At 39.4% G+C, this 23,532-nt stretch overlaps 1 protein-coding gene across 4 annotated transcripts in view; it reads right to left on the reverse strand.

Annotated features, from left to right (window-relative positions):
- The window catches only part of cherp (calcium homeostasis endoplasmic reticulum protein), a 79,090-nt gene that overhangs the window by 43,966 nt on the left and 11,592 nt on the right, over positions 1–23,532 (reverse strand). For all 4 annotated transcript variants that reach the window (XM_073068864.1, XM_073068862.1, XM_073068865.1 and 1 more), the window contains exons 3-7: positions 11,570–11,808; positions 10,645–10,782; positions 8,954–9,105; positions 6,861–6,972; positions 5,022–5,111 (exon numbers count right to left, since the gene is read on the reverse strand). In XM_073068864.1, coding sequence (XP_072924965.1) covers positions 5,022–5,111; positions 6,861–6,972; positions 8,954–9,105; positions 10,645–10,782; positions 11,570–11,808 — 731 coding nt within the window. The remainder of the gene's footprint in view (positions 1–5,021; positions 5,112–6,860; positions 6,973–8,953; positions 9,106–10,644; positions 10,783–11,569; positions 11,809–23,532) is intronic.

Genomic DNA, 23,532 nt, shown 5'->3' on the forward strand with positions numbered 1-23,532 from the left:
AAATCTAATCTCTGAACATAGAAATCTACTCTGGAAACTGCCTAGAAATTCTCTATTGCATAGCCCTCTATTTTACTAAGCTCCACGTACCTATCTAAGAGGCTCTTAAAAGATCATATCGTATCCACCTCCACCATCGTCGTCAGCAGTGCATTCCACACACCCACCACTCTCTGTGTGGAAAAGTTTACCCGACATCCCCTCTGTACCTACTTCCAAGCACCTCAAAGCTATGCCCCTCAAGGCAAAGGTAATTTTAAATCACAGATTCTCAATTTGAGTCAACTGTCTCCTTCCCAAATCTGTCAAAGATTTTAACAAAGGAATTCAGCACAGTGCTGTTTTTGATCAACTGTGGCTTCTCCAAACCTATGTTATTAAAACAGTTAATCTCATCATATATTTCTTACATTCAGTAAAACTTTCCCATTTCCAAATGGCTACTGCATTTGCTTACACTGCAACAATGATATTCTTCAAAGCTGGAAGTTGATGTGTGGCAACCAGAAATGATAGGAACAATATAATTCTAACCACCTTTTTCTGCAGATTTTCTTTGATATTTTATCCTCCAGATTCCATTTATACGATGTAGTAAAATAGCATTTAATTGTATGACCAACTGTTTTATTAGAAATATATATAAATTACTTCTTTCAACATTTATTATTAAAGTTAAATACTCCTGAACTTATCTATCACAGCCAGTTGCATAGTTGAAAACTTGCTCCCAAAACAAGGTGCTTTGACCTTAAAGCTGTGTTATCTACTGCATTGCTGATAAACGTTCAATTTGTTTAAGTTGTAAATGCAACTTCACCACCTTCAAACATAAATTGAGTGCAATATTGGTGTCAATTAAGTTCCATGAGCCAATATCCACAAGGTTTGAAAACAAGAATACCAAATCATTTCACAGAACATCCTGAAAGGTAGCAGAGCAAGGAGACTTTTCATGACTGTCATTATACCTCTGTGATTGGTGATAAATCTCAGCACAGACCATTCTTCAAGCTTACTGCACAATACAGTCTTTAATTTGTCTAGTTACTGTAATGTTAGAAATTGACCTCAGACTTTTAGAATTCTAACTGATATGGAGGGGACACAGCACAGCACAGGATCAGAAAAAGCTGCAGACTTGATATGATAATATAATTTGATGTAAGATCGTATAATTATAGAATTCATCCTGCAGTTTGAGAGGAAGAAGATAAAATCAGATGCAACGGTATTACATTGGAGTAAAGGGAATAACAAAGGAATGAGAGAGCAACTGGTCAAAGTTGATTGGAAGAAGACATTAGCAAGTATAATGGCAGAACAGCAATGGCTGCAGGTTCTGAGCGCTATTTGAAAGATACAGGATAGATACAATGATGAAGTAGTATTCTAAAGGGAGGATGAAGCAACCATTGCACACTGTCTTATGTAGCTGGATCCTGGACATCTGATCAGATCGCTGGCAAGTGGTAAGAGTGGTCTCTCTCACCTCTGCCCCACTGACCCTCAACACAGGTGCCCCTCAAGGCTGTGTGCTAAGCCCCCTCCTTCACCCTCTGTATACACATGACTGTGTCACCACCCACAGCTTTAATCTGCTAATTAAATTTGCTGACAACACTACACTGATTGGACTAATCTTAAATAATAATGAGGCACCCTACAGAGAAGAAGTCATCACCCTGACACAGTGGTGTCAAGAAAACAACCTCTCCCTCAATGTTGCAAAAACAAAGGAGCTGGTTTGGGATTTCAGGAGGAATGGAGACAGGCTAGCCCCTATTGATATCATGGATCTTAACTCATGCTGACACAACTGTATTTCTATGTTACATTGACTATCTTGTTGCACATACTATTTATTAAAAATTACTAAATATTGCACATTGCGCATTTAGACAGAGACGTAACATAAAGAATTTTACTCCTCGTGTAAGTCAATTCAATTCAGTTTAAGGGAAGTCAAAGAGAGCATAAAAGGAAAAGAGAGGCAACAGAAGATTGACAAGCTTTTAAAATCCAACAGAAGGTATTTAAAAAACTGTAAGGAGAGAAAAGATTAAATAATAGACAGGATAGACGAAGGAGAGTCAGTGGATGGTGCTTACTTGGATTTTCAGACTGCCTTTGACAAGGTTCTACATATGAAGCTGCTTAACAAGCTAAGAGCCTATGGTATTACAGAAAAGATAGAAGATTGGCTGACTGGCAGGAGGGGAAGAGTCGGAATAGAGAAGGCCTATTCTGGTTTATGCTGGTGACTAGTGATGTTCTGTAGGGGTCAGTGCTGGGACCACTTCCTTCCATGTTATATGTTAACAATTTGGACAACGGAATTGAGTATATTTAAAGGGGAGGTTGATAGGTTCTTGATTAGCAAAAGTGTCAAAAGTTATGGGGAGAAGGTAGGAGAATGCGGTTGAGGGGAATAATAATCAACCATGATGGAGCGGTGGAGCAGACTCAGTGGGCCAAACAGCCTAACTTGCTCCTGTGTCTCATGGTCTCTAAGCTGAAAACTCAGCCAGCTCCATAATGGGCACTAACCTCCCCAGCATCGAGGACACCTTTAAAAAGTGATGCCTGAAAAAGGTGGCATCCATCATGAAGGATGCCCATCACCCAGAACATGCCCTCTTCTCATTACTGCAGTAGGATTTTGTCAATAAAGCATGTCAGAATCAGTTTATGTGCTTAACAAAGCCACAGTCCTTTACTTCCATTACCAACAAAGCCAAAAAACAGTTGCCTTATACCGATGTCATTACATCAGACACCATCTCTTAAAATGAACACAATGAGTGAATTATGTAGAACAGTTTCTATTGTGAACTACATTACCCTACAAAGGACACCACAGAATTCACCAAAACCAGCATTGTGGGTCTGTCTGGAGCTTATATGAGCCGTCTGGTTGGAGTAACAACAGTCTTATCCAGGGGTCATGTTATGATACAAGGGATATGGTAGTGGAACCACCCAAGTCTTGGTGGGTCAGTTCAAGGCAATCTATAGAAACACATTCAGGTTTACCCTTCCCATCTACAATAAAAAGATATTTATCTTTCGCCCCGTTATAAAACGTGGAATGGGCCAACATAAAGGAGCTCAAAGGGGTGTTGACGGCAGATCAAAATGAACAAGGTAGAATGTAGTTCAACTGGAATTCAAGAGTGCTGTATGCCATGAAATAGGTGCACAAGAATTGAGTTTACTGAGAGGGGCAAAACACTGCTGAGATGTTGATCAGGTTGGCATGGAATTGGGAATAAAATCATCCAACACCTGTAGTGGCTCCCCACACATCAACTCAGCTGCACAGAACCGCAGGTCCTCTTCTGGAGCCATTCCATGCTCCACCAGGACTCAAAGCAGATGATTGTGCCAACACTTGTCTATCAGGGATGGCCTCAGAGCAGCCTTTAAGGAAAGGTGAAACCGCTCACATAGGCCACTGGACTGCAGGTTGTTTGCTATGATGTGAAGCAATTTAATGCTGAGTTTCTGGGACATTGTGGCCCAGAGATATGACATTAATTTGGGACTGCAGTCGAAAGAAATATCAGTTGGGGTACTGGACCATGCAACCCAGGTATTGATGAAAGCCTAAGCCACGTCTGCAGCCACTACTGATGCAAGAGGAACTACCTTTGGCCACCTGGCAGCACAATCCACCATGGTAAGGAGATGTGTGAACTGCGGGAGGTGGGGGCAGGAGGACTAATCAGGTCCACAATGGCGTGGTCAAACCATCACTCAGAGACCTCGAAAGATGCTGATGGGGCTCAATGTAACTTTTGTCTGCTGACGAACACAGGCTGCACTCCAGTCTCGCACGTCCTTCCTCAGGCCGTGCCACATAAACTTTAAAGCAGCCAGTTTCTGTAAAGCCTTCCCATCTGGATGCGAGAGGCTGTGAGTGAAGTCAAGAACAGTACGTCTCCAGTTTGCAGGTACTATGGGTGAGGCCGATTGGTTGAGTTATCAGATTGAAGAGAAATCCTGCATTCCTGAACTTGACGTCAGCTAACCACAGGCCCGTGACTGCTGTCTTGTAAGTAAAATATGGTTTGTCTGCAGTAATTTCTCACAGCACAAACTGGGCTTCTGCCTGTGCAAACCACGTTGTGGCACGCTGCTCCCAAAGCTCAGTGTCAATGTGACTGCACTGATTGACATGTCGTTAACTATCTCTCGAATTGTCTGAGAACTTTGGGGTCACCAATGTAGGACTTTGTCAATAAAATATGTGAGTCTTTTTTTTTGTGTTTAACAAAAGCCGCAGCCCTTTACTTCCATTATCAATGAAACCAAAAACAGTCACCTTAAACTGATGTCATTACATCAGACACCGTCTCTTAAAGTGAACTACTCAATTATGGTGTTTGTAAATTATGTAGAACAGTTTCTATTAGGAACAAGATGTGTCATCTGTCTCCCTACACTGCCATCAAGGAGGTGGTACAGGATTCTGAAGTCACATACTAAATGTCTCAGGGACAGCTTCCCCTCCACCATCAGAATTTTGAATGGACAATGAATCCATGAACACTACCTCACCATTTTCCCATCTCTTTCTGTACTACTTCTTATATTTATTTTTAAAATGTATATTTATAAAATATAGATGTTTTAATTATTATGCATTGCAATGTACTGCTGCAAAACCACAAAATTTCATGACACATGCAGTGATATTAAACATGATTCTGCTTCCCCTCAAGAAGACCTCATTCAATGAAATGTGTCTGTTCTGCAATCTTTAAATCCCAGCTCAAAGCTATAATAAACTGATGAACAACCAAGCCATAACTTAGCATGCAAGCTGACTGAATTCAAAAATATTGCTCAACATACATGGCTAATGGGGAAGAGCGCAAGAAATTAGGGAGATACAGTGAGCTGAAGTGGATGTCTGATACAATTAAAAAGTGGAGTAGATCTACTCTTGTTCCTATTTACTGCATTTTGGATATTACAGCCTAACTGCTGGTTATCAAAAGTGCATAGTTACCTACCTGATACTGCCCAAGTCCAAGAGCGGGGCTCTGTAACTGCTGAATAATGGATTCATCAAAGTAACCATTCTTCTCCCACAGCTGTAACAGCTATGAAAAATCAACAAAAATAATGCTGTTAGGGATCATGTTACTGTAATATCATCATATCTTTCATGACAGAACACACATATCACATCAAAATGAAATACCTGTTCGATGATTTATATTTTTAGGAATATCACTCATCAGTCATTGTCCCTACCGTTTACCATGTAACCAGAGCAGGTAATGCCAGTTCACAGATTGTTAGTGCATGCCTTGCACTGAAGCTTAATGGTATTTGTTTGCATCATATTATGAACGGGAAAAAAACTTGCAAAAATACAACAGGCTGAGGAGCATTTAAAAGAAAGGACAATTGTTAACATTTTGGATGGATGCTGCATAGATTCAAATTATTCACTGTATATTTTTAAACATTTGCTTGTTTTGTCTCCTACTTCCTGCTCTAGTGTTTTATACATAATGGAAGACTGAGATAGAATCTTGCCACATGCAAGACATTATGGTTTTGTCACATCAATTAAAATTCTCTAAAGAATATTTAAGGATTTAGTTCTCCTACTTTGCTCACTGAAATCCATGGCCATTTACAGTCATAAGAACTGAATGGCCACTTGGCATTGTGGTATTTGTTTTTGTAACTGGCTGTCAACAGGTTGCAAGAGTAGTGCCTTGAATGGATTCCTCCAGTTCTTGAAAGGGTAAAAAAATCTGCCATGTATGACGACATGATTTAGACATGGGCAAGCAGTTGTGTTTGTAAGCACACATAATATCTGCCCGCAGAATACTTTGATGTACAACACCTTGTACCAGCACTGCAGCACATTCTATTTTCCCACATATGGTATTGTTTCATAAGGAAATGGATAGAAAAGGATTGTTTCACCTAATTTCAACTGATGTTTTTCCTGGCCTCTGACCTTAATATCTGCCTTTTCAAGGATAAAAGCCCAATCTGCTTCCCATTGCTCTGTGGTCCTTGCAAACTGGAGGGAGGGGGCAGGGTAGGTTGATTATGGATAGGTGCAGCTCAAGACTGTTATTTGATTTTTTTTCACACTTACATTGACCAAATGGAGGTAGTATTCCCTCCACATTTTAACTTATCAGTCTCACCTCATAGTGGACTCAGAATTACACACAACCCAAGGATCACAATAACTACACAAAAAGTACAAAATAAACATGGCCTACCTTTCCTCTAATATTAGTGTATTTCCCACTCAGATCCCATTATTCTCTTTTCCTTCTGTTTACTTTTCAAAACCATTCATCAAAAATTGATATCACTCTGCATTCATCTCCAAATCTAGTTTAAAAGGCTCTCAACTCTCTTGTGAGAACTTTCCCCCTGCTCTATGTACAACTCAGCTTCTGGGAAGGATACATATTGTTCTATCCATTTATAACTTCAATGATACATCACCTCATTTTAACAAAAGGGTTTGATTTCTCCCATAGTTTGCATTTACATTCAGTGGTCACTTTATTAGGAACACCTGTACAACTGTCCGTTAATACAAATACCTAATCACTTAATCATGTGGCAGCAACTGAATGTATAAAAGCATGCAGAAATGGTCCAGAAGTTCAGTTGCTGTTAAGCACAAAATCACAATGTGGAAGAAATGGGATTTAAGTGACTTTGACTGTAACAAAATACCTCTTTTTTAAATACCTATAATATGCAAGTTTTGGTGCACTTTTTAAAATTATAAACTAAAATGAGGAACATCACCTCACTACCCCTCTCAGAAATAAACTGTCTTAAGGATGTAGGAAAAAGATTACCCGTGCAATCTTCTGTTGTTTGTCCTCCTCAACTGCAAGAAAGCTGGTGCAGTAAATGGGGACCACAACTTTCTGCAGTGCTGCAAGCAAGTCTCGAGCTTGTTTTCGTTGACTGTGTACACAAAACACATAGGGAAGGTGAGGTACTAAGGCCAGAAAAAACAATTCAGTTAATTATGACAAAAGTGGGATGTTTCTGTATACACGCACATCTGTGCTTCAATGTTGACCTTCCTTCCACTACAAAATGGCTTAGGTTTAAGGTAAGGAGTGGGAGATTTGGAAAGGATGTGTAAATAATTTTTCACCCAGTGGGTGTTTGGAGTCTAGAACACACTGCCTAACATCTTTCAACAGATACATGGATATGCAAATAAATTGTCAAGTTCTGGAAAATATGATGGATCAGACTAGACATAGTAGGTCAAATAGTTGTTTCTGTGCATATGTTTCTATGAGAAGTGTAAATGTTTGCTGATGGTTGTATGAAGTGTATTTGCATTTGCACTTCTGAGCAAAAGAAGCAGCCCATGCTTGCATGCACCAAGAACTAGTCAACATTCAAGCATGGTCTGAGAGCAAGGAACATTCAAGACATAAAAGTGCCAAGGCATTGACCATATCCAGCAAGAGTGAATCTAATCAACTATCCTTGACATTCAGTAACATTCCATCTCAAGTCTGCCATTATTGATATCATGGGGGCACTGATGACTTGATATTGCCTCAGAAATACTATAGATAGAAAAGAAGGTCAGAAACTGGTTACCCTGTAGCATGTGACTCACCCCTGGCACCTTAAGGCACAGATTGGGAGTAGAATGAAATAATCTACCAACATGAACAAGTACAGTGCTAACAACTCTCAAGAAATTAACACTACCCAGGGCAAAGTAGCAAACACTGATTGGCATTCTATCCACAATCCTAAATGTTTATTCCTTCCATACAATATTATCTACAAATACGTACTGGAGCGACTTGCCAAAGGCTACCCTGACAGGGCTTCCCAGCCCAAGGCTAATCTGACAGCACCTCCCAATCTGAGGAACTCTATTACAACTGCTACACTAAGAAGGATAATGCCAGCAGGCAAATGGGAGCACCGACACCCTGACCTCTCCCCATAACCCTGACTTGTCCTTTATCATCAAAGGGTGTAAATTCTAAGATTACATACCCAAGAGCATGTTGAAGATGCCTTCACCAAAAAGACCATCAGTTCAATTTGGCAAATCTCAACCAACTTCCAAGGGCAAAAAAAAAATTTAGAAATAAAACGTTGATCTTGCCAGTGACATCCAGATCCCTGATATGAACACAAGGATCTGTTTTACCTACACATGTATCTCACTCTGCAAAGACACATATGTATCTGTAGCTCCTATTTGCAAACAATTTCTTGTACTATCACGACAGCATTTACTGTTCAGATGTACTCAAAGTGAGGTAATATACTGAAGTGGCAGTTGGTCTCAAAATATAACCATCCTCTAAGCTTTTTTTTTTGTCGCAACACAGTTCAGAAAGTATAGTTGCAGAGTACAGAATTAGATCAAGGCTCTTACAGCCACCTGGTACGTACAATTTATTAATGTGAAATGGCAAGATAAGCAAAGAGCTGGCTTGGCATTCAAATACCAGTTGTGTTTATCACATACCCCTGCTCCCAAGCACTATACTTCCTTTGAACATAATAAACCTTCTTTTAGGTCCTTTTATCATTCACAGAAAGTGTTGTACAAAGTTATAGAAGAAAAATGATACCCAGTGGCTTTATAATCCCCTTCACGACCCTCTTTGGTGTCTGCCATGATTGTAAAATTGGGATTTGCATCTCATCATAATGGATTAACCTAAGCGTTGTCATTGCATGCAATAGTTAAGATGAACTGTTATAATCTTGAAAAATGATGAGGGATTCTGCAGAATGGAATAAATCTGGGTAGCACTGGAACTCAATATTTGAACTCTCAAATATTTGAACAAACATTTGAATATGTAATCCAAGATAAATCCTGGATTACTTCCCAACCCAATTTCTGTCTCTATCTATGTTTCCAATATTTTAGTAATGTAATTAAGATACTAACCAGTGATGAAGTACATCATTTATCAGGTAGATCAGATGGAGCCGTAGTTCAAAATGGGCTCCTTCAGCTGTGATTCGGTTCCTCAGATGACCAGACATCAGCTCACAATGCTGAGGAGTTTTTGCATTGTTAAACATCCAGTTCTTACCAGCCTAAGGGAATAAGGAATAAAATGATAATACATTACAGAGAACCCGGCCATGTTAATTGTGGGAAAGAACTTCAAAGCAACAGTCACCTTCAACATCTTTCTCAAAAACCTATCAATACCCTTTTATATTTCCTTTGGCAGCTTTTACCTCATTTTAAGCCAAAAAGTAGGTGTTACCTTGGAGCTGAGCTACTATATGTTAAGAAGAGCTAAGTTCATTAGATTGTAATCAAAGTTCAGGGGGATGCATTGATGCTCACTGAGTCATTTGCTCCATCCAACTATACTCCAAAAGTGGCACTTTGTGATAATTAAGATGCTCAAACAACAGGTACACGCCCATACAATCTACTTTGAACAATCAAATTTAGCATTAGTATTTTTATAGTATTATCCATGGAAAACAAATGATCTAATTGGTGGAAGACATTATTGGATTTGGTCCAAGTACCAGTAAGTCACTAACACGGCAATTATTCAAAGCAGTAGTTACATCTTATGCAATATATCACTTATTATTAACATTCTGGTAAAAGAACAATGATTGCTCAGTACAATTGCACGCAAATCTACCTAAATAGAAAAAAAACAAGCTTCAGCATTCTAGATGTTCTCTCACTTAGAAGATCCCTAGAGAAAAATTTGAATTATTTTATACGAGTAAACTGCAGATGGCTACAATTATTTGTGATGATTGGTGTGAAAGCAGTGATAATGCACATTGATATAACACTGAAACACACTAGCTTAAAGGGAATTCTTCCCATAAGAAGAAAAAATAAATAAAAAAGTAATATTTGAAACCCTTGGAAAAAAAGTAAGTAATTATGACAACCAAAATGGCTGCATTAGTAGTAATCTCCGATTTGTTCTGAGCCATCACAAACTAGAACATGGGTAATATTCTGAGAAATGACCATAATTTTCAACGTCAAAGTCTATAATAAAATGGCAGGCATTTATTTAATTATTGATTATTGAGATATATCACAGAATAGGCCCTTCCGGCCTCATGAGCCACGCCACCAAGCAATCTTTCTCATTTAAACCTAGCCTAATCAAGGGACAATTTACAATTAACTTGCCAACTAGTATGTCTTTGCACTGTGGGAGAACACCAGGGCACCTGGAGGAAACCCACATGGTTAAAAGGAAAACATTCAAACTCCCTACAGACAACGGCAGAAACTGAAACCTGGTACTACATGTGATTACTGCCAACACTGAATGTCCATAAACATAAAAGCACATTCTAAAAATACTGATCATGGTGATGTAACTACTGTTAGATAACATTATTCAGGGATTGGACTTTTCTGAACTGTTTGCCTCAGCAATTATGATGAAAATAGCTTGGAGGTTCTGCCTCTACTTATATCATACAGCCCATCAAACTGAATGTTTTTAATTTCACTAAAAATGCAATTATTTTGCCAAGTTGTAATTTTCATTTGAACCAGAGTTAAGTATAATTGCTGGATTAATGCAGTTCCATAGAAAGAAAAGCATGTTCAGGATAAGATAATAAGAGGCACCATACAGAAATGGCATCTTTGGTACAAGTGTCAATAATTGGCTGTAACAGATTGTCAAATTCGGTCATGTCCAGCTGTGTCTCTGACAGAAGCTTCTGAATTTGCTGTTCCATTGCCAAGGCTATTGCTGCAGTTATTTGCTCCTAAGGAAAAATAAACAGCTCCATTAGAAACAGAAGAGGAAATTAAAAAGGCATTTCTAAAGCAGAGTCAAAGTAAAAATTACTAAATTGCCCCCCCCACTTTAAATGATTGCTACTTCCAAAGATCTGCTTTTCTTTTTCTCTGTAACCCCCAATAGATAGCTGCCTTGCCTTACAAAACACTCCATCTCTCAACAAATAAATACTATCAAGTTCTGTTCTTTCAAATCATACAGTGAGCCAAGTAGACTGTGATAAAATGAAGGAAGAGAACGAGGATATTCTACTCATTAGTGACGCACTCAAGATTTTTGTTTGATGAAGGACCCTAAGAAACTAGACCTTATTAAAGCCATTGCGCATGTATAGTCCGTAGATTCAAAACCCTCTACATTTTTATTTAATCAATCTACTGGTCTCAATTTCAAAAAATTGTCAACAAACACCCAGCATCCACAACCCTTTCTGGGAAGAGTTTCAGATTTCTGCTGCCCTCCATGGAAAAAAATGATTTTTGAACGTTAGTAAACAAATCATGCTACTTATGTTTTGGACACTCCTACTGGAGGAAATATTTTTTCTTTCAAAGTAGTTTATCATTTTTGTCCTCTCAGATCACCCTTTATCCTGATTGCTTAAGAGCACGTGCACCAGTAGAACAACTGCTCAAGTTTCTAATGGAAACACTATCAAATGAATATGCAAACAAGAAGAGCTCATTCCATTGAACTGGCTTACTTTCCTGGGCGGATGTTCTGAACTGATCCACTAACTGCTGTCAACTGACCTGTCTTTGCATAAGGAGATGCTGTTCCTGCTGCTGAAGATTCCACAGACTCTGCTGAATCAGCTCCTCCAGTTGTGATTGGCCTGGACCTGGAGGAGTGGGAGGCTGGGACAGGGTTGGAGCAGAGGCTGGGGCTGGCATAGTAGTGGAAGGTGGGGTTGGAATTGGGGCTTGGATTGGGGTTGGCACAGGGATTTGAGTCGGTGGCTCATTTTCTTGTCCTGATGGATTGCACAACACTGCAAAGGAAAAACAGACATCAAATATTCTAACATTTTGAAATCCATTGCAACGTAAATAATAAATACCAAATGATTTCAATTACATGTTGCCCAGTAACCTACCCATTTAACACTAGCCTAATCACAGGACAATTTACATTTACCAATTAACCTACTAACCAGTACGTGCTATGGGAGGACACCAGAGCACCTGGAGGATTCCACAAGGTCATGGTGCAAACTTACCATCTCCTTACAGAAGGTGCTGGAATTGAACTCCAAAGCCCTGAGCTGTAACGGCGTCATCTAACTGCTACACTACGCGATGCCCTAACTACATTTCATCCATAAAAGCTCCTCGAGATCCAGCTACACATTATTTTACCCTCAGCAAAACCAAAGCTCATGCAGGAATCTGTGACTTCTTCAGAACATAAAGATATAAAATTCTGGAAACAGGTCAGCCAACAACAGTTAATGTTTCAAGTCCATGAACTTCCATCATAACTAGGGAAGGTTATCAATCAAATGTAATAAATTGCACAGATGGAAGTCATTCACTTTGTTCTTTCCTTCCTTTTTTGGTGTGTCACAAAACTGTGAATTTCTAGCAACTAACATTTACTTACTTTACTGTCACCAAACAATTGATACTAGAGCGTACGATCATCATAGTGATATTTGATTCTGCGCTTCGCAGAAATCAAAGTAAATCAAAGTACAAATCAAAGTAAATATAATAAAAATTTAAATTATAAATCATAATTAGAAAATAGAAAAGGGAAAGTAAGGTAGTGCAAGTCAGGTCTGGATATTTCGAAGGTACGGCCCAGATCTGGGTCAGGATCTGTTCAGCAGTCTTATCACAGTTGGAAAGAAGCTGTTCCCAAATCTGGCCGTATGAATCTTCAAGCTCCTGAACCTTCTGCCGGAGGGAAGAGGGACAAAAAGTGTGTTGGCTGGGTGGGTCGTGTCCTTGATTATCCTGACAGCACTGCTCCAACAGAGTGCAGTGTAAAGTGAGTCTAAGGATGGAAGCTGGGTTTGTGTGATGTGCTGGGCTATGTTCACGATCTTCTGCTGCAGCTTCTTCCGGTCTTGGACAGGAAAACTTCCATACCAGGTTGTGATGCACCCTAGAAGAATGCTTTCTATGGTGCATCTATAAAAATTAGTGAGGGTTTTAGGGGACAGTCCAAATTTCTTCAGCTTAATCTTTCTCAATCTGAAACATTAACATTACTTCCCTCTCAGCCTGGCCTGCTGAGCTATTCTGCACTTAAAGATTTTTTAAAAAGATTTCCAAAACAGAGTATTTTGTTTTTGGATTAACTAATTCAGGAATGGCACAGAACTGAAAAATTCCTGAAAAATAAACAAAACTGAATGTCCTCTCAAGATTTTCATAAGTCAGTGACACAGCAGGTCTTAAAGTAACTCCACATTATATGAATGGAGAATTTATGCTGTCCAAAAATTCTTTTTTCAATGAAAACTAGAAACAATTTGGTGCAGAAAATGACTTTTGTGCCACAGCATTTCTTCACTTGCTGTGAAAATGTACTTCAGTACTAGCAAGAGCATTCTATTCTATCAGTTACTGCAAACACAAGAGGATTCCAGTTAAGTAGGTTATTGGTTATTTGGGACAACTCTTAAAAAGACAAAAACTAACAGAGAAAATTGCCGTGATACCCTTTGTTTATTTGGAACATTATGCTACCTAATTGGGACACTATTGCCGAGCAGGATCTAACTAGAGTTAGTCGCGCACACTTGTGCGGCCGTTAGATGCTACACTATGCTTGGATGGCATCAATTGTGTGCATTCAGAAAGCAGTGATTTTTGTCACTGATTGTTGGCAAGATGATTGCAACTGCTTTGCTCACTATGGTTTCAAGCATTCAGGATTCTAGATGCCAAAAACAGCCAGGAGAGAAAATAAAATAATTTCATTGCTTCAACAAGTTAGAAAATACAAAGAATTTTAAGTTATCACCATTATCTTGAATGTTACAATGAAAATTACGATTTTGGAGGATGCAATTATTGATAGCATTGTATGAAGGCATTCCATTAACTGAACTAGGTGTCTACATTGATTTTGTTCATTGGATACACTGGATAAATTCCTCCATCAATAACTATTAGGAACTAATACACAGTTTTATAGTATCATGGCACCATTGGTACTGCTCTAATTTAATCAGTATTTCATTTAATTACATAATTTGTTACTCAGTTTGTCTTTATTATACTTTTAAAAATATTTCCTTGAAACTTTAGCTAATTGGAACAGCCACTTAATTGGGCCAAAATGTACTGATCCCAATGTGTCCCAGTTAACCAGAATCCAATGTATTTAATTGCACTCAAATTCATAAGACCATAAGATATAGGAGCAGAATTAGGCCATTTGGCCTTCCATTTCATTATGATTGATCCATTTTCCCTCTCAGCCCCAATCTCCTTTCTCCCCATATCCCTTCATGCCCCAAGTAATCAAGAATCTATCAACCTCTGCTTTAAATACACCCAACGACTTAGCCTCCACAGCCACCCGTGGCAACAAATTCCATAGATTCACCACCATCTGGCTAAAGAAATTCCTCTTCTAAAAGGATGCCTCTCCACTCTGAGGCTTTGTCTTCTGTCTTATGACTTCCCCACCACAGGAAATATCTCCACATCAACTCTATTGAGGCCTTGCAACATTTGTTAGGTTTCAATTAGGTTACCCCTCATTCTTCTGAATTCTAGTGAGTAGAGGTCCAGAGCCATCAAAAACTCCTCATATGCCAAGTCTTCTAATCCTGGAATCATTTACGTGAACCTTTTTTGAACTCTCTCCAATATCAGCACATCCTTTTTTAGATAAAAAGCCCAAAACTGCTCACAATACACCAAGTGAGGCCTCACCTGAACTTTATAAAGCCTTAAAATTACATCCTTGCTTTTATATTCTAGTCCTCTCAAATGAATGCTAACATCACATTTGCCTTCCTCACTACAGACTCAACCTGCAAATTAACGTTTAAGGAATCCTGCAAAAGGACTCCCAAGTCCCTCTGCACATCAGCTTTTGAATTTTCTCTCCATTTAGAAAATAGTTTAAAAAGTGTATGACCATACACTTCCCAGCACTGCATTCCATCTGCAGCCGATTCTCCTAATCTAAGACCTTCTATAGCCTCTCTACTTCCTCAAAACTACCTGCCCCATCATCTATCTTTATATCGTCTGCAAACTTGAACAAAAAACCATCAATACTGTCATCCAAATCATTGCTATACAACATAAAAATCAGTCCCAACATAGACCCTGTGGAAAACCATTAGTCACCATTAGCCAACCAGAAAATGGCTCCTCTTTGCCTCTTGTCAATCAGCCAGTGCTTCATCCATGCAAGAATATTTCAAGTAGAGCCTCATGTGTTAAGCAGCCTCATGTGTGGAACCTTGTCAAAGACCTTCTGAAAATGGAAGTACACAACATCCACCGATTCTTGTCTATCCTACTGGTCATTTCTTCAAAGGATTCCAACAGATTATCAAGCAAGATATTTCCTTAAGGAAACCCTGCTGATTACGATCAAGGACAAAGATTTCCTTATTCTCATTTGTCACCCCACCAAACTCCACATGCAAAAGATCGTTCACTAACTCATAATACCTCCACCATAATCTCACTGCAGAACACATTTCACACCAAATTCCAAAAGTACCATTCACAACGGAACTCTCTTGACATTCTTGGTATTGGTTTATTGTCACATGTACAGTGAAAAGCTTGTCTTGCATACTGTTTATACAGATCAAATCATTACACAGTGCATTGAGGTACAATAAGATAAAACTGTAACAATGCAGTGCAATTAAATGATAAAGTGCAAGATCATAACAAGGTAGATTATGAAGCCAAGATTCCATTTTATCATACAAGACGTCTATTCAAGAGTCTGATAACAGTGGGGTGGAAGTTGTCCTCGACTCTGTTCTTTTAGGCTTTTGTATCGTCTGCCCAAAGGGAAAGCAGAGAAGAGAGAATATCTGGAGTGGGTAGAGCATTTGATCATGTTGGCTGCTTTACTGAGGCAACAAGAAGAATCCATAGAGGGGAGGTTAGTTCCAGTGATTTGTTGGAACTGTGTCCACAACTCCCTACAGTTTCTTGCAGTCATGTATTCTTCCAAATTTTTCCAAATCAGAGATTCTTCCAAGTCTTTCAATACCTCCCACAACTTCACACAAATATTGGAGATGTCACTCACATCATTTACCACTTCCCTTCTTATTTTCAGGACCCCAAGCATTGCTTCTAGGTTAAGCACAAATATGCTTGAACTTCAAATTCATACTTCATTCAGAAGATGGTCTCTTGGAAGATGGTATCCAGAGGGAGTATCTGCTTTGCTATTTAATTTTCTAGTCACTTTTCTCTACAGGTGATCCTAGCAGTGTGTTTAATGCAAAATTTTATCACACTACATCCACACTTCCCAGTGAATCTTTTATCACAACATAACATTACACATTATACAAATAAAAAGAACTTGTCTAGTGTCCTTCATTTTTAATCGAAGTCCTGCTGTAATTATAACCAAATCCTACATCTGCACCATTTCCTCCAACGGCTCAGATCCATTTCTATTTGAGAAAGTGAGAGGCATTGTGGAAGATAAATGGCATGGAAAGCAAAGGGAGGAAATGATTAACAAAAACAAAGGTGGACCTTGGTGTTTCGAAGGGAATGCTCTTAGGAAAGAGAGTCCAGAGAAAAATTGCCAAAATAAAATGGAAAGAGTGCTTTGGGGTCTGGGGTCGGGTAGGAAAAGGACAGCTTAAATGAAGTTTAAAACAGACAAGCTTTTCACTGTACATGTGACAATAGGTTAGAGAAGCAGTAAATGAAAAGGAGAAGTTAGATGGGGTACAAGTTTCATGAACAATGGAGACAGGGTTGGATATTGAGATCTAACTAGAGAAAGATATTTTGGTATGTTTTATAGAAGGTCAGGTTGATCGGTTGAAAATCCAAATATTAGCTAGTTTAATTTAAAACGAACATGATAAAGTAATATACTGAGTAAAATAAGTACTTGCAGAAAAAATAGAATGAAGTACCTTTAGAAGGAATGAATTGTTGCTCATGGAATTGAATGGTTGTTTTGAGACCCTAGAGCACTGATCACTGAAAATGAACGAGCAGGTTCAGCAAAGAATTAGAAAGGCAAAGAGTATTTTGGCCTTTGTGCATAAGTGGAGAAAATATTTGCTCCAATTATACAGTGTCCTTATAGGCCACATCTGGTATATTGGTCTTGACTCCCTATCCAAAGATGTTAACTCTGGGTAACTATCTCAAAATAAGGAGCTGGCCATTCAGAAGTGAAACAAGAAGAAACTCTCACTCAGAGGGCATAGAATCTCTCAAGCTCTCTTCCTAAGGTGGCAGTAGAGGACTGGTCATTGAGTATATCCAAAATAGATTGAATTTGAACGAATAGAGGGTATACAGAAGCAAGATATACCAATTGTTTGGGTGGTGTCATAGCAACAATCTCACACTCAATGTTCATAAGACCAAAAAACTGACTGCTGGCTTCAGAAGGGGTAGAATGAGGGAACACAACCAACTCATAGTGGGATAATAAGTTGAGAGAATGACAAATTTCAAGTTCCTGAGTGCCACTATCTCTGAGGACCTAACCTGGTTGTAACACATTGATGCAGCTATGAAGAAGGCAATACTGCGGCTGTTACTTCATTAGGAGTTTGGATTGTCACTTAAAACACTCTAAAACTGCTACAGATGTACTGTGGACAGCATTCTGACTGGTTGCATCACCATCTGATATAGGGGAGGAGGGGGAGAGGGCTACTGCACAGAATCAAAGTAAGTTGCAGAGAATTGTAAAATTAAAATTAGTCAGCTCCATCATGGATACTAGCCTCCGAAGTAGCCAAGAAATCTTCAAGTAGTAGTGCCTCAGGAAGGCAGCGTCCATCATTAAGGACCCCCACCATCCAAGACATGCCCTTTTATTGTTACTTCCAGGAAGGAGGTACAAAAGCCTGAAGGCACAAACTCAGCAATTCAGGAACAGCTTCTTCCCCTCTGCCATTCAATTTCTAAATTAACACATCATCAATACTTTTCAAAAAGGTTATCCCAGTGGCCACACATTTTAATTCCACGTCCCATTTCCATTCTGATATGTCTATCCATGGCCTCCTCTACTGTCAAGATGAAGCCATGCTCAGTTTGGAGGAACAACACCTTATATTCCGTCTGGGTAGCCTCCAACCTGATGGCATGAACATTGATTTCTCTAACTTAATGCTGTTAATGCCCCTCCTCCCCTTCTTACCCTGTCCCTTATTTATTTAATTCCCCTCCCTAAATGCAAGACATTTGACAAGGTACCCCATGCAAGGCTTATTGAGAAAGTCAGGAGGCATGGGATCCAAGGGGACATTCCTTTGTAGATCCAGAACTGGCTTGCCCACAGAAGGCAAGCCCACAGCAGTTATAGACAGGTCATATTCTGCATGGAGGTCGGTGACCAGTGGTGTGCCTTAGGGATCTGTTCTAGGACTCCTTCTCTTCATGATTTTAATAAATGAGCTGGATGAGGAAGTGGAGCGATGAGTTAGTAAATTTGCTGATGACACAAAGATTGGGAGTGTTGTGGATAGTGTAGAGGGCTGTCAGAGGTTACAATGGAACATTGATAGGATGCAAAACTGGGCTGAGAAGTGATAAATGGACTTCAATCCAGATTAAGTGTGAGGTGATTCATTTTGTTAGGTCAAATATGATGGCAGAATATAATATTAATGCTAAGACCCTTGGCAGTGTGGAGGATCAGAGGGATCTTGGGGTCTGAGTCCATAGGTCTCTCAAAGCTGCTATGCAGGTTGACTGTGTGGTTAAGAAGGCATACGGTGTACTGGCTGCCATCAGCCGTGGGATTGAGTTCAAGAGCCGAGAGGTAATGTTACAGCTATACAGGGCCTGTATTGTGCTGTAGGTTTTCTATGTCTACGTTTCTATGAAAATAGCTTGAAATAGAGTTTTAAAGGGAAGCACTCATTCACGTGCTCAAAGGTGGCTTGAAGAAAGCATTTTTTTGACTATGCAGGATTACTGAGCTACTGGTCAGTTCTGGGCAATTGCAAAATTATGAAGTACAGATTTTGGGCTCTGCTCCATATTGTACACTTACAGTAGAGCACATCCCATTATGGTAACAAACTCTCTTCAATTGAAAATGACTCAAGTGGCATTTAAGAATAAACCTAGAAATTACTTTGATGTTGTGTCCATGTGACTTCAAGTGCTTTGGTGATAACACTCAGTCTACTATTTCAGTAGGTGAACATTACAATTGCTGGCCAAAAAGCAATCCAGCTAATTCATTTCAGAGCAACTTGATACTTAATAGCAGCTGAGCTAGTTGCATGACAACAATGATAATGGAATTATTGAGTAATCATTTTATTCTACAGGGCAAATAAATCCCTAGTGGTGCAGTGCTGTGGGAACCTTGGATCCAAAGTCGTTTTTTCCTCCCAAACATACCACAGCTGCTGCATGCAGTTTCACCAATCCCTTTCTACACTATATACTGATTAAAATGCATTAATCTGGTACAAAAGCTGCAACAAAATGTGACTCTCTAGACTTATTTCAGCTTGAATGCTGATGCCACAGAGAGCAGCTTTAAGCTCACAAGCTGAGAGATTCCTTGTACATTAAAATAACTGTCATGTTAACCTTCACTGGTTACATGAATTCTCATAGCTATCTTGAACATGGCTACTATGAAAATATCTGGGGTATACCAAACAATCACTTCAAATAACATAGCACATTGTTGTATTTAACTCAATCGAGTATACCTATAACACATAAGATCTCTTTATTTGGGAACTATAACTGAAGTCTATACATACCTGGCATACACTTGTAACTAAGCACAAGAATATAAACACAAATTCTGCCGATGCTGGAAATCCAAAGCAGTACACGTACAATACTGGAAGAACTCAGCAGGCCAGGCAGCATTTATGACGAAGAAAAAATTGTTAATATTATGGGCCGAGACACTTCCATCAGGATTAGATTTTAGAAACATAGAAAACCTACAGCACAATACAGGCCCTTCTGCCCACAATGCTATGCCAAACATGTACTTACCGTACTTTAAAAATTACCTAGGTACCCATAGCCCTCTATTTTTCTGAGCTCCATGTACCTGTCCAAGAGTCTCTTAAAAGACCCTATCGTATTCACCTCCACCACCGTTGCCGACAGATCATTCCACACACTCACCACTCTCTACGCAAAAACTTACCCCCGACATCTCCTATGTACCTACTTCCAAGCACCTTAAAACTGTGCCCTCTTGTTCTAGCTATTTCAGCCCTGGGAAAAAGCCTCTGACTATCCACCAATCAGTGCCTCTCATCATCTTACACACCTCTATCAGGTCAGCTCTCAACCTCCATCGCTCCAAGGAAAAAAGGCTGACTTCACTCAACCTATTCTCATAAGGCATGCTCCCCAATCCAGGCAATGTCCTTGTAAGTCTCCTCTGCACCCTTTCTATGGAATCCACAGCCTTCCTATAGTGAGGTGACCAGAGCTGAGCACAGTACTCCAAGTGGGAGTATTCATTCTTCAATGAACATCAGCAAAACACATTCACTGTCCACTACAACGCTGTTGTTGTACGATCCTGCTGAGCACTCTAGCTGCCAAAAACCTATTATCCTAGGAAAATTATGACAAAGTATGTGGCTGTAACATCCTTCTGAATATCTTGTGGCTTTAAAATACATTAATTTTCTTTCCAGCTACTATTACTTGAAATTTCAAGCCTTTTATATCAATTTGGAACAATCCTTCCCAACCTGATTGAGATAATTCTTGGTCCTAACTGCAAGACCAATCTTCTAATTTATAAAATTTGAGAACTTCAGAACAATCAAAAGGTAGTCAAATCTGATTAGAATATTATATATTTGTAATAATCAAAATAATTATCAGCATCCAATACATCAAATGAAGTAAATATTGAGGAAAGATGAACATGTGAGTGGTGTGTGTAGACTAGGAAATATTCTGCAAACTAAGTAAAGGTAAATGATGTAATTTGAAGATCTCAATTCCATTAAATCCTTCCATGTAATTTTTTAAAAAAACTATATTAAGTAAATAATATCAAATCATAGTTGAATTGAAGGAAGTTCAAAGAAATTCACAAGCTTGATTCCCAAGGGTTGTCCAAGAGGAAAAGATAATTTTATATTCAGTGGAACATTGAAACAAAATTTCTCTTTAACAGTATACAAGGGGGTGGAGTAAATACTGAGATTCAGAACCATTTGGTAAATTGGATGCACAATGGAGTTGGTGACTGGCGCTACAACGTGATGATGAAGGCTTGAATTTGTAATTGGAAGTATATGGCCAGTGGTATATTGCAGATATCAGTGTTGGAACCTTTGCTGCTAGTTATTTATACCAATAATCCAAGCCTCAATGTAGAAGGTATGATTAGTAAGTTTGTAGCTGACACAAAATTTGGGTTATTAATACTGAGTAGCTTAGCCTTTAGCTACAAAATAATACTCTTCAGCTGGTGAGAGAGAACATGGCATAAAACATAGAACACAGAAAAACTACAGCATAATACAGGCCCTTCAGCCCACAAAGCTGTGCCGAACATGTCCTTACCTTAGAACTACCTAGACTTATCCATAGCCCTCTACTTTTCTAAGCTCCATGTACCTTTCCAGAATCCTCTTAAAAGACCCTATCATTTCCGCCTCCACCGTTGCCGCCAGCAGCCCTTTCCACGCACTCACCACTCTCTGTGCAAAAAACTTACCCCTGACATCTCCTATGTACCTACTCCCACGCACCTTTAAAACTGTGCCCTCTCGTGCTAGCCATTTCAGCCCTGGGAAAGAGCCTCTGACTATCCACACAATCAATGCCACTCATCATCTTATACACCTCTATCAGGTCAACTCTCATCCTTCGTCGCTCCAAGGAAAAAAGGCCACGTTCACTCAACCTATTCTCATAAGGCATGCTCCCCAATCCAGGCAATGTCCTTATAAATCTCCTCTACACCCTTTCTATAGTTTCCACGTCCTTCCTGTAGTGAGACGACCAGCATTGAGCACAGTACTCCAAGTGGGGTCTGACCAGGGTCCTATATAGCTACATCAGGGCAGAGGGAATTTAATCCTGAAAAATGTGAAAGGACTAAAAAATTAATTTTTGATAGGATTCTAGCAAGTACTAAGTACAGAAAGACCGTGTGCCAGTGACCAACAACAACGTATTGCAGACAGCTCACAGAACTACTACATACTCTTTTAGATTTACTTCTGAACGGCAATTGCTGCAATCTGTAACCTGTAATAGCCCTTTTAAGGACGTGCTCTTGAGCTGACTAAACAAACTGGCGCTTTTGCGATCTGCTGAGGGATTCAGCAAACTAGAGTCTTAAGAATCTAGGTATGGCCAGCACCAGGGATGGACGCTGTGTAGCAACCTGTTGGGTGAACATGAACTCATGGTTGACTCCATTATTCTGCACTGATTAAAGCATCAAGCAAGATTAAAACTGTCAAGGACAAGAGCGGAAATCTAACAGGTGTTCAGCGCCATCCGTCTGCATTTGAACGGTCTCCCTCTTTTCTTGTTGCTACCATCTTGGGTCCCACGCTGCCAGGTTTGGGAGCAAACTGCTGGGCTCCTGGCCAGGTTTTGCTCACCTCAATGTTGAATGGGCTCCAAAGCTGTGTACTCAAATTGGGGACTCTGCAGATAACATTCTGTTTTATTTGTTTACTTGTATTATTTAGAAAAAAAAAGTTTAAATGGTTTGTTCTTTTTTGAAAAGGGTTTAATCATGTTTCTTTGTTTTGTGGCTGCCTGCAAGAAGACAAATCTCAAGGTTGTATACAGTATTCATACTTTGATAATAAATGCTCTTTGGACTTTGGTATAGATACAAGATACTTGAAGGTAGTAGCATAGGTAGACAAAGCAGTTAAGGCAGCATATGAGATACTTGCTTTCATTAGATGGGGCACAGAATACAAGAGCAGGTTATGATACAACAATAAGACTGGTTAGACCAGAACCGGAGCACTGTGCAAATATGGTCACACTGCAGCAAGGACAGGACTGCACGGAGATAGTACAGGAAAGACTCACTAGGACTTTGCCTGGAGTGCAGCATTTCAGCTATCAGGAAAATCTGAACCAAGTATCTTGTTTTCCTTGAAGCAAAGGGTACAGTACAAGGGGCATCGATAGGTTAAATAGCGAGAAACTTTCCACCTTGGCAGGGGTGAAAAATAAGATTTAAAGTGTGGGAGAAGAGATTTAGAGTGTATTTGGAGATCTTTTTTCCACCCACAGGGTGGTTGAAATCTAAAATGCATTGCCCAAGAAGATGGTGGAGGCAGTTACCCTTACAAAACTTAAGATTTTAGATGAGCACTTGAAATGCAATGGAACAGAAGGCCAAGGATAAAGTACTGGAAAAAAGGATTAGTAGAGATTGCCAGCATAACATGGTGGACTGAGAATCCTGTTTCCATGCTGTATGACTCTATAACAATGGGGAAATATTTATACATTTCTAAGTTCAGTCTGTGAGCACCTTGGAAGCAGAGCCTGATTTGGATCAATTCAGCTTTTTATAAATTACT

Source organism: Hemitrygon akajei, chromosome 16 (genome assembly GCF_048418815.1).
Source record: "Hemitrygon akajei chromosome 16, sHemAka1.3, whole genome shotgun sequence".
Classification (NCBI taxonomy): domain Eukaryota; kingdom Metazoa; phylum Chordata; class Chondrichthyes; order Myliobatiformes; family Dasyatidae; genus Hemitrygon; species Hemitrygon akajei.